Raw genomic sequence first — 16999 nt, forward strand, 5'->3', positions numbered from 1 at the left:
GCCCTGTTATATTTCAATGAAAGATACAAAGAACATACACTATATATGTCATGTGGATTAATTATATATTTCCTGGTATTTGTAAATTACTTCAGAACTAAGAGGAACTGTGGCAGCATGAGCAACTGCAACAAGTGTATCTCAAATCCAAGGTGGTCTAAAGATGGAGACTTGGACATATGGAATATTTGATCATGTGGATGTAAGATGCAGCCTAACTGCACAAATAACTAATTATGCCTGCCTAAAGACTGATAATGACATCGTCAAAACCAAAAGAGGATCCTCCATGTAGTTCATGCCTGAAATTCCTTAAAAGCATTTTCTAATAAGTCTTATAAACCCATGCATTGCTTTGATAGAGCATGCATGAGGAAACACGAAAAGCATTGTTCTGTTTCTCTCTGTAATGACCACACGCTAAATAGGCCATGGTTCCTGGACTAAACGCTCTGCACTGATGAGAGTTAGCAGAGAGTCAGGCAGGGGGTGCCCCCCTTTGTTGCTGCTTTCATTTTTAAAATGAATCATAATTTCTGCATTGGATACGAAGATGGGTTTACAGCTATTAGCCATCATATTAATAATTTAGAAAATACATGCCCAATCACTTGTGTTCTTTCAGTTCCCTATGAACACAGCTGCAGCCCATGTTAGAAGCGAGAGTGAATGGATATTTTTCAGATGAGATATTTGGGTTGAATTATTAGGGTAGCCTGTACTACAAAATTACTAATAAACATTGCTTCTGGCTCAATTTAGCCTGAACTCAGTGAACCTAGCCTATGGTGACAAATCAAAAACTCCGAAATGCCCGATGAATGAATCTAACTAATCAAGGAACCCTGTAGGAAAGAGATGCCAGGATTAATGAGCCAGTAGTTTCACCATGCCATGCTGTTATTTCTTCACATAAGTGCCCTCAGATGAGATTACCTTTATGTCATGAAAAGGAGAAAAGGAAGGTTACATTCTTTCAACTGACAGGTTAACTACTGCCATTACTAGAAGACACATCTTTGTGGCCTAAGTTTTTTCTTTATCCTAAAAATTAATATGTAAATTCCACAACACAAATTAAAAACATTTTCATTTTCAGGGTAAGCAGTCATTGACATCAATCATAAATTGCTCCAAAGTTACAACTTGCTCTATACTTTCCATTTACATCTACCTTGATTTACCCAAATTGCTCTGCATCCCATTTTCTATTCAATACCCTAACATCATCTTTAGTAGGCTGAATTCCTATATCCTATTTCTTCATCATTAACAAAAGGTAAACTAAGTGCAACACCATTACTATGCCATCACTTGTATGCCATGTATGATATTTAGTACCAATACTGAGGAGAAAATAAAGATACAAGGATGAATTTGAGTATTCAAATAAATCAATCATATAGTTACATCATAATAGACTTTGACTTTTTCTAGCTAGCATGTGGTGACAGTATTGAATGCCAAACAGACTACTCAGCAAAAAGTACAATTCATTAGAGGCAGGACATCTAACATGTTGTACTTATCTACCTTGTACTCTGATATTATTCATCATTATTGCCTTTATTCCCTTACCAAATGTAATTATTTTTATAACTTTAACAGTTTTGAGGCAGAATTGCTGCTGCTAAGGAGTAAAAAATAATATGAAGAATTATCCTGCTGTTAGTTTTTTTTTCTCCCTCAAAAATGCAGAAATCTTTCAGGTTTGTGATTGAGATTTTCATTCTCTGCTTTTTATCTTTGCTAAACTGTCAACCTTAACAATTTTGGCCAGGTTGCCTTCCCTTATGTTAATGGCAAATACGACATTAAAATGTTTAGAATTCTTAATACAGACATCTATTGCCATAGAAACAAATATTATTCCAGAGTCAGGTTAAGTGAAAAACTCTGTACACTTTCATTATAATATTGATAAATAACCACTATATTATGAAATATAAGTATCTCTGAAAGCATCTATCACTTCAGTTGATTTGTAACTTCTCATCAGCGTTCTGAGTTGGCCCATTTTTTTTTTGAAATGAAAGATCCCATTTCCCTTGCCTTTCAGAAATACAATTTTTAAAGATTCCATTTAGCATCCTTTATTGCATTCCTACATCATAAAGTTATGCTTTATAGCAGCATAAAAAAGCTGTAAAATTAGCATCCTTGTAAACAACCTTCCATGCTGCTCACTGGTGAAGCGATCTGTGATTTGTACTGATCTCTTAAATGTGACGAGATTACAGTATCCACAATTTCAAGTTTAAACAACAACAAAAAAAAAAACCACTCCTCTAAGCCAAGGGAGATTATGATGAAACGTAAAAATAAGGAAAAGTATTTTTCATCTACAGATACTTCACAAATTCGGTTATTATGCTGCTAGATTACATTCTTTGTGCATTCTAAAATATGGAAATGTTCGATTTTTATATGAAATTCCAAATGAGCATGTTTTTATCATCTTTAATATTTTAACATTATATTAAATACCCTTTAGAAAACGGAGAATTGAAATATTCTGTGAACCCACCCACCAATTTTACCTCTGATTAAAATTCCTAAGGTAACATGAACAAATGATTTTTCTTTATCATAGAAAATCATGCCTTTTCGTCCTCACCTTCCAGGAAATTCCATTTGTTCCCTTAGTTGAGTAACAATTACAACAGTTTATTAAATTCACATGTAGCCCTGTGGTCTGAAATTGTATTCTAGGAAAGGGTGTTTTTAGGGTTTCTACTCTGTGGCAACCAAATGAGAAATCTTCCCATGGGAAAGGGTGCACTCTCAATGCCTATAATGACCATTAAATTTCAAACCACAAGATTGATTTTGGTTAGTCTTCCAAAGGAAGCCTGTGATATCAACTCGCCTCCAAGTTTAAAACACACCCGCAACCTTCCACCTCATTCTACCGAAGAAACAGCAATTTTCACTACTAGATAGTTTGGGGGAGTCCCCTGAGCACATGGCTAAATCTGAGGTTAGCTCGAACCAAGGATGGACCCTGAGAAAACCAGGGCAGTCTCGCACGGGAAAGCCTGAGAGGCACCGACCCGCAGCCAGGTGGCCCTGGGCACTCTTCTCCCCCACCGGGAAGGCCCAGGTATCTGAAGCCTAGCCCACCTCCGCGCACACAAAGGGCTGAGGGCCGCTTTCCGTCGGCCATGAGGCCTAGACGCTAGGGGAGGAGCCCCAGACCTTGGGAGAGGAGCCCCGAGCCTTTCTCGTCCACCGCGTACCTGGGGCCGGACGGGCTTCTGGGCGACGCCGGAGGGCAGAGCTCCCGGTCCTCACGCTTTCTTCGCAGCGGTCCTTCCTCCTGCCCAAAGCCTCCCCAGCAAACGCACGCAGCCCGGCGAGGGTTGCCATCCCCTCCTCTGTCGGAGGGAAACCGCTCACCTGAAAAGCTTTTATCCACTCTCGGGCTCTGCGTTTAACGCCGGCAGCTGCGCCCGGCAGCGGGCCAAAGCCTCGCGAGGCCTCGAGCTCGCGTGAGGAGATCACCGCTCGGCCTTCTCACTTCCGGCCTGCAGGCCGTAGACTCCAGGCCGGGCCTGCCCAGCCGGATGCTGGGTGTGAGCGCGCTGCCTAGGTTGCTGTGCAACCCGGGAACTGAACCTAAGCCTACTGAAGGGCGGACGCGTCCCAAACGCAAAGATCCCGCCAATTGAGCGCGAATTGAGAACCTCATAGACGGACTCTCTTCCTCTCTCCCCCGCGAGACCCTTCCGCCATTCAAAGTCACACCAAAACCCATCGTTCTCTCCATATCACATACAGAAAATGATTTTATTTTATCCATTTACATTTAACGATATAAACTTGTCCGGAAAAGTCAAATAATATGCTTTATATTAGCTCAAACATTTATTAAGAAAACCAAATTCCATAAATAAGCACAGACAATAAGTTAAAACAGATCACAAATTGACCAGTATATAACAAGAATGCTTTATCTACACAAAACATCCTATTTCACATGTTTGTTCATTCTTCGAAAGCGCTTCTGTTCTCTGGGTTTGGATTTGACCAGCACATGCAGAAAGAGCTGATTGTGTTTCTCTGTACAAAGTTGCAGGGTTGTAGATGTCCGAGTGCAACCATCGGCGGCCGGCAGGGGCCAGGGCGGTGGCCGAGGGGCACGAGGGACGACAGGACGATCACAAAACAACCAAGGGCACAGAGCAGCGAGGAGAGAGAAACGGAAAAAGGAAGCAAACAAACCCCAGTCCTGAAGGATCCAGAAAAGAGATGTGGCTTTTGTTTTACAAAAGGAAATTTTTCTTATATGTTTATTTTATTCTTCCTTATGAAGACTTAACAAAATGGGTAAGATCGCCTCTTCATCACATGACTGCTTTAGTCTACTCCAGCCACCCAGTCCACTGGTATGTTCCTCCTGAGAAGCCTTCCCTTCAATACCCTCACACAGCTGTGCTTAAGAAAACAAAAGTAAGATCAAATAAAAGAGTTCTTTTGCAAGCTAATAGAGGGCTGCATGGATGTGACTGGGTAGACAGGGCAAGGAACAGATGGTGGGAAAGGAAAAGAAAGAAAGGATTTCGGAGCAAGAATACAAGGATAAATCAAACTGTAATCATTTGGGCCCTCAGATGAGGTGATTGATAGCAGATGCTTGTCCTCCTTTAAGACAAAAATCCCTAACATTGTGCTGTCCCTTGAACACGTCCGTGTGTGACCTAGGTGCACTGTGTATGTGTGTGTGTGCTCGTGTGTCTGTAGTGTCTGAGAGTGCGAGTGTGTGTGTTTCTGCCCACAAACCAGTCCATTGGTGTCTGATTTCAGATCCTGAGTCTACTCCCTGGTAAGTAAAATGGCGGGAAGGATGCTTTTTGCAGGGCGCGGGAGGAGGGGCGTGAGGAGCGGGGGCGGGATGGTGGGGGAAGAAAGGACCGGAGGGGAGGCGGTGGGCGAGGGGGTCATAGGCGTCTTGTTGAAAGTGTGGATGGGAAGGCCGCCAGTCAGAAGGCCGTGAGGAGGGCGCGAGCACAAGGAGTGCGAGCGAGGAGGCCAGGGGTGGCGGGAAAGGGTGGGGTTAGACGCTGGAGTTGGGGCGGTGGGAGGGGCTGGGTGAGACTGGGAGAGTCGGTTTGGGGAGGGTAGGGGAGAGCGAAATCAGGCAGAGGGGAGGCCTCGCGGGCTGGGGCTTGGGGTGAGCCCGAGAGAGTGGTGGAGAGAGGAAAGGACCTAACAAGACGTAGCGGAGGCCGGGCGGAAACGAGGCTGAGCGCTGGGGCGGGCGCCGGGGCGGGCGGGACGGGGCGGGGCGCTCGGGCTGGGGCCGGGTCCCGGGCAGGGAGCAGGGGCCCGGACACGCGCCGCGTGGGCCTCGGGGCGGACCTGGGGGCGGCGCCGGGGGCGGAGCGGGCCAGGCGCGGCTGCATTAAGTGAAGCTCATGGAGACTGTGTGCTCTAGCGCCTTGCGGCGGAGGGAGGCGATGCTCGTGCCCCGCCACACGTCGCTGCTGTCCGGGGAGCTGCAGAGCTGGGGCGAGCCGGAGACGTTGCTGGGGCCGGGGAGGGAGGCGGGCACCATGCCGGGGAAGGCGGGCTGGTAGAGGTGCGACTGCAGCCCCGCGCCGTTGGAGCCCGCCAGGCTGTTGGACAGGCCCATGGAGTTGGGCGGCGGCCCGGCCGCCAGGCTGCACTGGGACAGTGACTGTGCCATGGCTTGCTGCCTGCCCAGAGCCGGCGGCAGCGGCAGCTGCGACACGCCCGGCATGGCGGCCGCCGCCCAGCGGGTGTCGTTGGCGTGGAAAGAGCAGAGGCTGTCGCCCATGGCGGCGGCGGCGGCGGCGGCGGCCGACGGGAACTGAGGCAGGCCTGGCGTGGGCAGCAGCGTGCCCGGCGCGCGGAACACATTGGTTGTCTTCTTGCGCTTCTTCCACTTAGCACGCCGGTTCTGGAACCAGACCTGGAGCGGGCGGGACGGGAGACACACAGGGCACTGTTAGCCTGTGGGGCGGCCAGGAGAGGCAGGGACTTGAGCCTGGAAAAACCCGCGTCAGATCCACGCACTCAGCTCCAGGCTGAACAGGTGCTATCGGCCCGGCACGCCTCCACACCCAGCCACGAGTCAACTGGGGCCCCTTGCATCCACCGAGCACCAACTCCCGGGGTCCTGAGTGGTCGTGCCACGGAGCGCTTACACACACTGCAAACACTGTGCGCAGTGTTCAGCACGCCCCTGCACCCTGGCACATTCTGTGCGCTGCTTAGATGCACAGGTCTGCAGGCAGGCATGTGTCAAGACTGGACACACAGGTGTACAAATGAAGATAAACATGTGTACCCATGTGGCTTAATAGCGTGCCTTATAACACTGATGGGGTATAGAATTTTCAGAAACGCTGGAAATTTGGAAATTGATGAAGGGCCATGGATGACATGGCCAGTTTCAAAATCGAAAGACAAAGGAAAACCCCTAACGCCACGGATGACAGAGCGGAGAGGTTAATATAGTGATCCGTGTGGGAAAACGAGTGCCACTGAGCTACAGTGTTGTTTGGGTCGCCACTGTGACTTCTGATTCGTAGCGATTGGTACTACGGCCAAAAGTCTCCGTGCCTCATTCTCAGAACCCTCTAAGGGCACCTTTATCTGGGCTGTGTAGGTGTGCTTGAACCTGCTGCCAGAGCCCTGAGCCTCAGGGCCTTCAAATCTATTATTTTCAGGAACTTACTGAGGATCCCAAATAACAAGGCCTCCAATTCCCTCAATCCCCTCTCCCCCGACCCCAAGTCCTGTTTCACCTATAAACTAAAAGCAAATTTTCTGACCACTACAAACTAAAGGAGGTCAAGTTTAAAGCTCACACTAGTTATAAATCAAATTCAATTTTGCTTAGACAAACCCAGATGCCTTTCTAAAGGAGATGTGGTGATAAAATATACTCAAAATGAAAATAAGCCTCTTACTAGTTCTTTCTTAACAGTGACCCTAGAATTTCAGACCTTACCAGACAAATTTGCCTATGAATGTCAAATTCTCTACCACAGGGGAAGGAAGGGTTCTTCCTGAAAGATATCAAGTAAGCTGCCTGACCAAGATAACCTCCCCCCTCCCCATATTTGAATTTGATCTTTTAATTTAAAAAAAATGCCAGCATGGCCACTTGGCAAGTTTGTAGTTTAAGCAGTTTAACATCTAGTCAGTTGGAGGTGTTTTATATGTGTGTTTGTGTGTGTGTGTGTGTGTGTGTGTGTGTGTGTGTACCTCTTGAGAAGCCTTCCCTTCAATATTCTCACACAGTTATGCTTAAGAAAACAAAAGTAAGATGAAATAAAAGCATTCTTTTGCAAGCTAATAGAGGGCTGCATGGATGTGACTGGGTAGACAGGGCTAGGAACAGATGGTGGGATGCAGCCCAGAGACTGAGTTTCCTCGTAGAATTTGGCCTATACTGTTTGACCACCCTATTCATGGCCAAAAGGTCACACATTAATCCAAGCTATTTAGTATTTATTCTGCAAGCTTAAGTATCATGAGTATGAGGGTACCTGATCCCCTTCCCCATAAGCCAGCTTTGCACACCAGTGTGTTCACACCCATGCAAATGCAGAGACATTCTGTTTACCAATGTGAACGACATTGCAGTCTAGAATTTTCGCCCGCCTTTGGGCCGCCCTGACCTTTCTACCTTCCCCGTCCCATCGCCCACCACTTTAGCTTTCTCTGGTTTCTACCGTGTTTCCCACGTTTCTGCTTACTCCAGTGTCCGGATTGGGTAAAGATGCTGGGTCCTTTTCCTGCTAAAGCCCCTTGAGCTTGTGGCGCGGCGAATTAATGAAGCAGCAGGACCCGAGATGGTGGCTGGGATCAATGAGGCCTGCCGCGGATTGAGCTGTTAGCGACCTTCCTCGGAGAGTCACCCGCAGGAGCCCACAAAAGCACCTCGAGAACTGCTGCCACAGGTCGCTTTGGCTTCCCCATGCAAAGTGGGACTGCGAGAAGTAGACCGGATGGAGCCCTAAACAGGGACGGTGTCTCTGTCTGTGAGGTTCCCACACCTCACACTCCGCACCCACGTATCTTTTGAAACGTATCTATAAAGACCGATTCCTAGTCCCCTGCAAGTGTCAGTGATTCCCCAAATGTTTGGATGTTTGGGGCAGGCACGGGTTGGTGGGTTAGGGAGGGAGAATGGCAGATGTGGGTGGAATAGTGGGGAAAGAAGCAGAAAAAAGAAAGGGAGGAGAAATTGCCTCAAAGAATTTCAGTAGAAAATACGACTGCCAGAAAGGTTTCTGAATCTCAGGCACGAGCAGAAAAGAACAGCTGTTGAAGAACTAAATATTATAGAAATAATCGAAAAATCGTGCTCAATTATGTTTGAGGGTTAGTAGTCAAATGATGGCTACAAAATTTTTTATGTTTCATGGCTTACTGGGGTTGGGGAAAAAAATCTGCATGGTGTCTGAGAACCTCCGTTCCAAGCTATGATGCATATGTTTTTAAAATGTGAATGTTTCCACTTGAAAACTAGAGCATGACGGATTAAAATGCAGGCAAAACCTAAGGGAGATTTTGAGAATGCACAGATGACAACTCCAGGAAATATATTAACCACAGCCACGGCCAACTTTGTACTCAGTTTGAAATGCAGCTCTTCTCAGAAAATGCTTAATACAACAGTGAGAATCTAATGGAGGTTGGAATTTAAAAATCCACTTTCATGATATCTGCTGTTACCGTAATATAGACATACTGTAAATGTATTTTAAAATATATAGCCCGTTTAATTCCCCACCTATAAATGGCTCAGAAATAGAGAAAGAGAGGGAGAAAGAGAGAATATTACCTTTTTCCCCCTCAAAGCAAACGCTTTATGAAGATCTCATTGGAATCCAGCAAATGATTAATGTGAAGATTTGGGAGGAAATCTGGGGAGCTGTATTAAAGCCTAGATCTCAGGTTCATTTCGATCAGCCAGCCGTGAACTCTGGGCCGAATTCATTACACTTTAATAGTGCTGGGAGAGGAAGAAAATGCAATTTCTCATTCCATTAGAAAACTAGAAAATACTCTCAGCTTGTCCCCCTATTAAGATGTGGCAGGTGACAGGGCCATTCTGGGGGACACGGTCAATGGAATTACAGCACATTATTTTTGTTCGTATAAAATATTGAAAGGCAAGCCTGACTGTGCAGAAGTTATTTCACTGATTTGGTTTTTATGTAAATAAAATATTGAAAGTTAATTAATCCGTGCTAGAGACTAATGATTATGCTTATTATATTGCATTTGATCGCGTAATTTGCATGATTCTCGCATTGCTGCTTAATAAGCCATTCCAGGTTATAAATAATTCTGAAATTGGTTTCTAATAATGGCATGCTATAAAAGGAATGGTTTTATTACACTAGCCAGAAAAGAGGAGCGATATCAGACATGGAATTGGCCTCCATGTGAGTAGAGGTGCTTTAACAAATACTTAAAAGTATGATATATGCCAGGTATAGATAAAAATAAGTACGCTGGATCATTTAGTCTAGAATCAAAAAGTATCTTTTAAAACATACAGTTGCAATAAATTAAGTGTTTAGATCATTTTTAATCAGTGCAGTGGCCCACATACTGAAAAGAATGTGTGGCAATCTGTTAACTATAAAGAAAACAATGAAGTACTCATCATATAAGAACATAAACCAATTACTATTTAATTTGAATTTGGTCAAGGAGCAATGGTACAGTGAATTGTGAAGTAAATACATTTTCCATAAATTATTTTTGCATTACATTACATAATGTTAATCATTTTGAAATGTTAATTAAGAAGGTTATGTTGATCTGATTACTTTTTAAACTATGGAACATTATTTTTTTAAAATATTGAAATTGCCATTCTATTAAATTGTTCCTATCAGCAGCATCAAGCTATTATCTTTGGATGAACATTATGATAGAACAATTAAAGTACTTTGTCTCTTTCTTCTTGATTATTCTTTTGTGTACTTCTTGAAAATAACTGTTTCCATTACATAGTTTGTGTTTTATTTCATTTACAACTTTTTATATTAAAAGAATCACTGCCATTAACCTTTGGAAACCTAATAAAGTTTAATAGACCTCGTTTTCTTTTTTCATAAAGTCAGTTGTCCAATTATATTTTATTTGTGATTCTAAGTTCTATTTTAATTCAAACTAATTACTAGTATGTCTAGGTTAAGCAACAGCATTTTACTCTTTAAAATGAAAAATATTAGGTAGTATTTCTCTTGAGGGACAAAAAACAAATTTATGAAATTTGAACCTCCAGGATTTTAACAAGCCAGTATTATCATTAATGGTAATGGAAATATTGAAACTGTATATTTCTGTTAAGGTGTGAACTCAATTTCAGATTTTAAAAGAGATGCAAGGTTTAAAGTCTTTAAAGCATTAATAAAATATATCTTCACAATACAATTAACATGACTTTGATGCATAATTTCAACAGCCCATAGTTTGGGGCTTCCAGAGTTCACTAATGAAACCACCCAGACCTATATTGGGTAAAAATATTAGTCTACGTTATACTCTGTATATTACTTTATTAACTGAACCACTTTTAAGTCCCCAGTGATATTCATTTGCTAACGATTTAGAACAGAAAGATACCCTATTTTTCCAGGTTACACTCTCTTTAAAATGCAGAATGGAGACAGAAAAATTCAATACTGTGATTATGGACACCCTTGTCTCTTACTTGTTAGATCAAATGTAAAGTAACTGAGATATTTAATCTTTGATGTTTAAAATTTGTAAAATGGAGATGTCTCAAATTTGTAAAAGCAGCTAGAGCAGAGATCGACACCCAGGATAATGAACAGAAACTACCACGTCCAAGACAGGAAAGGAAGGTTTTCAGCACCCTGGATAGCTCAAGACTAAGCGCTCGTCTTGAAATTTCACCTCCAGCACCTACCCATAAAATATTTGATAAAATGTTTTCATTCTTTAAAAAAGCGGGAAAAAATCTGAGATTTACTGGGCTATACTTTTATTCCCCGATTTTCAGAAAAGTTACAGGTGTGATTTTCTAAGTTATATATAATTTGCAACTTGGAGGGTGGTTGGACGAGAACAAGGGGTCAGTAATGATTTCGTTTACTATCTGTCAATCTCTTCTGCCCCAAATGTCCTTTCTTCTTCAAACCGGATATCTACAACAGAAAGCCCTCATTCCCCTCACCTCCCAAGTTTCCTTGGGAAAAACCAGGGCTCATAGGCTGTAGGGGATCGAGTCTCCATCCGCCCAAAGCGCATTGGTAGACCACCAAAGTTCAAACCCTTTGTAAACATCAGAGCGAGAGGTATTTTGCCAGAGAGCGGCGGGACGGTTGTTATGAAGAATAAAGCTACACCGTGAAACCCAGGTGTAGATCTTTTTTTTTTTTAAAGACAGCCATTTAGCCTTATTTACTCCCTTTTCATGTTTTCTGTATAAATGTTGCATCCTCCCATTTATCCAAACGCTTAAGACAAACTCATTAGGGGGGTAATGAAATACTTGTCAATAACGCCAGCTGGAGTGGATTGCACACTCGGTTTATCCTCCTGGTCGACGTGGAAGGTTGGCGACCCAGAGGTTCCCTTCTCAGGGAGAGGAAAGATATCTAGCAGTCGAACGATGCTGGCTTCTCTTTAGAAGAGTTTCTTGGGAATGTGGCTATACTGGCAGGAGATGTGGGCCCTGTCTGTCCATCGATGAGGCCAGTTTGCTGGCGGAGGAGCTAACTTGACCCAGGAACGCATAGGTTGAGAAAGTGCAGCCCAGGATCCCTTCAGCGGAAGGAAAGATCCCGCTTCCTTTGCCCAAATCCTCCCGCCCCATTTTTGTCTTCTACCCTGGTGCCCAAGCCCCACGTACCTGCACTCGGGATTCAGTCAGCCCGATACGCAGCGCCAGCTCCTCGCGCATGAAGATGTCGGGGTAGTGAGTCTTAGCGAAGCTCCGCTCTAACTCGTTGAGCTGCGCGGGTGTGAAGCGGGTTCGGTGGCGTTTCTGCTTCTGTTGGCCCTGCTGCTGGCCTGCTTGGCTGGGGTTCGGGCCACCTTGAGGCCCCGGCTGCTTGTCCGGGTCTTTTGCGCTCACCGCCAGCGAGGCCGGCGTAGAGCCCACGGTAGTGATGTCCTCCCCGGGCAGCAGAGTGGCTCCCTCGACTGGATCGGAGTTGGGCGCTAGGTCCCCTGGATGGCCCCCGGGGTCGGAGCCCCCCACTCCCAGCCTACACTTCACCGCCTCCCGGTGTCCCAGAAGCTCGGCGGCATCTTTCATACCTGAGGAGGCAAGGGGATGGCGGTCACTACTTTCCTGGCCATGCCAGGAGGGACTGTTCTCCCCGCGCGGTCCGATTTCAGCCCCATCCTCGGCTCCCTCGGCACCCACCGTCGCCCTGTGGAGCAAACTCTCGGGATGCTCAGCTAGGTTCCCCAGGATTTGGACAGCCAGGCTGGAATACTGTCTCCCGGCCTTTTCCCGTCTCTCAGCAGCGGTGTCGCGTAGTGAACAGCCCATGCTTTCGACTCCCCCACAAAGAAACACTCCCAGTCCCGGCAATGAAACATGCCTCGGAGACACTTTCATGAACCGTACCCCTGGCGCCCCAGGAACCCGAGAGCATACCCTTGGACCAGGAGGTGGGGGGAAGAAAAGAATAGAAAGAAAGAAAATGAAACGATTCCTTGCTTGTTGCCCCACCTGCTCTTAGGCAGCCTAACTCTACCTCCGGCCCTCAGCCGATTCCCTCTCATTTTCGGAAGATGGATAAGTCTCCAAGCCTTTCACCCCCCGAAATCAACCCAAATCAGCTCCGCCTCCCCCTCAAATCAGAGAAAGTGTTTGAGAAATGGAGTCACATCCATCACCAAAGATTCTCAGACCGGAAACCCAGAGCCCAGAAACAGAGACAGCATTAAGGAAACTCAAGTAAATGCTCTAGACATAACAGTGAATCAAACTTTAGAGAATTCAACTTTTCTTTCCAGAGAAATAAAAGTCACGTTCCTCTCAGCCATTGGCAATGCCGAGTCCTTTTGCAGGCCGGATGCCTGTGAGGATGAATTTGGCTTTTCTCCTTTCTCAATGAGCACATTTAGTAAATCCACTTCTATTGCAGCGGCTTTTCCTTCAAGCCAGATTTTTACAAATTCAACCATACTTAGACGAGGAGGAGAGAAGGAGGTAGTGGGGAGAGAGAAAGATAGGAAAAAAGAGAAAAGAAATCTCAAATCAACGCTAACAGAAGAGAAAAAGAGAAAGAAAAACACCTCCAAACAAATTATCACGGGGTAGATCGCGCCTTTCAAAAAAACAAAAAAAACACAAAACTAATAAGGGGGAGGGGGAAGAGAAAAAATAAGAAAAACAAAAGTAACAACATTTCCCAACTCCTTTTTTGGATCTACATATTCCATAGATTTTTTTTAAAGACGATGTTAAATCAAATTAAACTTTAATGCAGCACAATTACTTTTAAAGAAATTAGTCCATTTAGGGCGCATTAAGATAAAATAAGGAACAAATTGACAATTTCCTGCCCGTGCTTCTCCTGGCTGCCCGGGAGAGAGACGCGCACTCACCTAGCCTGGCGTCCAGGAGGTCGGCGTGAGACAGCATCGCGCACCGCTCCAGGGCGAAAGCTGTTCCCCCCCAAATTTTAGCGGCTTTAAGTTATTTAAAATAGATATAAGCTATAAGCTACACGATATAGATATATATAGATCACCTAAATGAAAGAAAATTCGGTTTGTGGTTAAAAAGGGGGCTTCTTGCATTATAATGTCCTTTAGAGAGACGGGGAGGTGCTTAACAGTTGAATGAACCCGTGAGCAGCTCGGCGAGGGGACCAATCAGGAGGGCAGCCTGCAAATGTCAGCGCCCGGAGAGTCCCCCACTCCGCCCGCCCGCCCGCGCCCGCCCGAGGAGGCGGCGGCGGCAGCCCTGTCGGCTCCAGCCCCGAGCAGCTGCTAAAGCAGCAGCAGCCGCCTGGGCCTCGCCCTGGGCTTCTGGGCCCGGCCTCCGGTAGTTCTACTCTGCGATTTTCTCCAGGAACACCTTCCCTTCTCCTTGTCCTGCCCAGCTCGCTCCGAAATCGCAGCCCTGTCTCTTTGAGCTAGGATCTTCCTGAGGCTGAGGCAGAGGCAGGTCAGGGGACAGAGCAGGGCATGACCCCCTGGTGACCCGAGAGTCGCCACGCCTGCGCGCTCTGAGTAACACTGGCCTGCCGCTGGAGCAGGTTTGCCAATTCCGAGCACAACAAGGGCACAGCGTGCCCTCCAGACCTCGCCTAGATTTCGCTGCCGCCCAGGGGGCCTGCGCCTAGCGTCCAGACTCTCTGGCTGGGACTCTGGGCCTACCGAGTCCCAGCCCCGCGGCAGGCCTCCAGCGCAAAACAGGAGTCGACTCCCCCAGCGTTTCCAGGGCCCGAGGTCGGCTTCAGGGACCCTCGCGCTGTGCCTCTTCTTGCACTTGGGACCCTTCGCGCCCGGCTCCCGCTCCTCCGCCGGGCCCGCGCTTGCATCCTGGCCCACACCCCGCCCGTTTGGTCAAAGTTTCTAAGTTCAGCTCGGCTCCCAACTCCACTTCAGGCTGTAAATAAAGTTAAATGCTCTTTATTTTCCTCTCGAATATGTTAAACTACTTGAACAATTTAAAGTGCTTTGCACAAGTGAAGCGAACCATTTCTAATGCTCTGATTTTTCAGAGCCAGCCAACAACAAAGTTTAGATTAGTAATATATTTCTAACCAGAGTAATTTTCAAGATCATTAGGCATTTATGTAATTAGTGCCAAATCTATAAGCTTTTATTACGATTATTAGAGTAAAATCAGTATAAATTTGTACTAATTTACTACTGTTTAGACTTGGCTGTCAAGCCTAGAGGTTCTTATTGTAAATGATAACTGAGGAAATTAAGTGCAAAATTCTGTACCATTTCTGATCTGCTCCTAAACAATCCGTTTCAATTGTATTTGTAGCAGAACATAATGCCCTTTTAAAGTTATTTGACTTGTATTTTTATTTGCAACACAAGAAAAATGCCCTCTATCCAGGCACAATGAAAACTGATATTTACTACTCTCAACTTGATTAACATTGATTTTTAATTCGAGAGTGATGCAATTAAGATTATTCATTTAGTGCAAATAAAGCTTCCACAAAAGGGTGGCCCTATGAAGTCTGTTTTAAATAATACTGAACAAATGGCTTTTTTTGTTTGCCGTCCAATTGACTTACACAAAACATTGGAAATGCTGCCTGAGAGCAGATGCGAAAGGAATTGTGTGTGTGCGTGTGCGTGTGTGTGTGTGTCCTTAGCTGTGGTGTGTGTGACAAGGACCAAGCAAGGAGACAAAGGAGGCAGCAAGGCGAACCCTGGGGCAGTTTTGCTTCCTCTTCCTTCTCTTCTGCAGCCCCTTCCCCCCTTCCCATGCACACACACACGTGCGCGCGCGCACGCACACACACACACACACACGTGTGAGTACCAGTCATCAGCCACACCGGTTCCTTCCGAGCGCGGAGACCGCTTCTCTGGAAGCTCGGGGCCTGGCTGAGCTTCAGCGGCCGCCGCAGCTGCTGCCAACGCTAAGTGGAACTGGGGTGCCGGGATCGCCAGCTGCGACTTGGCTGAGCACGAGCGGCGACGACGTGTTTGGGAGCCGCGAGGGTGTTCGGCAAGCGCCTGGTTTCCTTTCGAGAAAGGCTTTAGTTGGGAGGAGAATACCTAGACCTAAAGCAAATAGACTTCTTCAAGTAAAAGCTTTCCCTTCTCTTCCTCAAAATCCCAAATCTAGAAGCTAAGGGGCCGGGAGCGCGCGGTAGGAGACCGGATAGTGGCCTGGGGGTGGGGGTGGGGGGCGGAGCGCGCCCTGGACGTGGCTCCCCATCGCGCACTTGGCTGCAGGTTTCCGGGGACTCGCAGGGGTTTTTGCCCACCTGGGTGGAGCTTGGGGGATATCCAAGACCAGAACGCAGGGGCAGAGGTGGGGAGAAGTGTCAGAGGAAGAGACAGGGGGTCTAGCTGATGCACCCGGATCGTCCAAACAGGCAGGTCCGCGGAAGCCCGCACAGCCTAGGGAGGAGAAGCCGCCACCTGGAGAGAGAAGGAGAAGGGCGCTGGGCCTACACGTGTGTGCACACAAGAGTTTGTGTCCCCATCCCACAGCCGCCCCCAGAACAGCCGCGGGCGGTGCAGCGTTCTCCCACGCGCACACGCTCGTATATTCTGTTTTGTTGCATCTTTCAGGTCGATAAATAAATGTGTAATAGTTAATGTGAAGACACATCAGAGTAATAACAATGGGACGAAATCAAAGGATTATCCATCTCTGTTAGTAACCGCTGAATAACAATGTTGCGGCGTGATTGATAGCCCGCTTCATTTTATGACTTTTCTATTGGTCCTGATTTTTATAGCAGTATAAACAAACTAAATCATTTCTTCCAAGACTTCAGAGCAGAAGCATCTAGGGGTGGGGATTAGGGGGAGAAGGAAAAAGGAAAGAAAAAAAAAAAAAAGAAAGGGAAATCTGAGGGTGGGAGGGGAGACGGAGGTGGTGTGGGGGCGTCGAGGTGGGGAGGGCGCAAGCTGGAGCTGGACCGCGAGTCTGGAGCTGGTTGCCAGCAGGCGTGGCGAGGAAAACGACAATAGTCTGGATGTAAAATGCTCGCCCCCGCGCCCGGTTCCCTTTCGGCAGCTCGTTTTGGCCAATGTCTGAATCCACCTGGGCAGCGCCTGAGATGTATTTACCAGAGTTTTATTCCCCGTCATCTTCCCACGTTCCGCGGGCAGCCGGGAAAGTGCCGGTCAGGACCGTTGCTACTGATAATTTAAGGCATTTCCCACATGATCATGGGAACTGAAGTCCCTAACAAGGCGAGGCTTTAGCGCAATGGCCCCCAAATCTTCGGAATGACAAGAATGTCTTCAGAAATCACTTTAAAGCAAAGTAAAAGGATTTTCTATGACGGATCCAGTGATTTTTCCTCAA

At 46.4% G+C, this 16999-nt stretch overlaps 1 protein-coding gene across 1 annotated transcript; it reads right to left on the minus strand.

The window, feature by feature from the left end:
- Positions 1-5360: 5360 nt before the first annotated feature.
- On the minus strand, positions 5361-12885 carry OTP (orthopedia homeobox). Its single transcript, XM_010949393.3, has 2 exons — positions 11873-12885; positions 5361-5935 (listed from the first exon to the last, which is right to left on the minus strand). Exons 1-2 carry the CDS (start codon positions 12587-12589, stop codon positions 5405-5407), a joined length of 1248 nt encoding a protein of 415 aa, XP_010947695.3. The 5' UTR covers positions 12590-12885; the 3' UTR covers positions 5361-5404.
- Between the last annotated feature and the right edge of the window lie 4114 nt (positions 12886-16999).

The sequence above is a fragment of the Camelus bactrianus genome, chromosome 3 (genome assembly GCF_048773025.1).
Source record: "Camelus bactrianus isolate YW-2024 breed Bactrian camel chromosome 3, ASM4877302v1, whole genome shotgun sequence".
NCBI lineage: Eukaryota > Metazoa > Chordata > Mammalia > Artiodactyla > Camelidae > Camelus > Camelus bactrianus.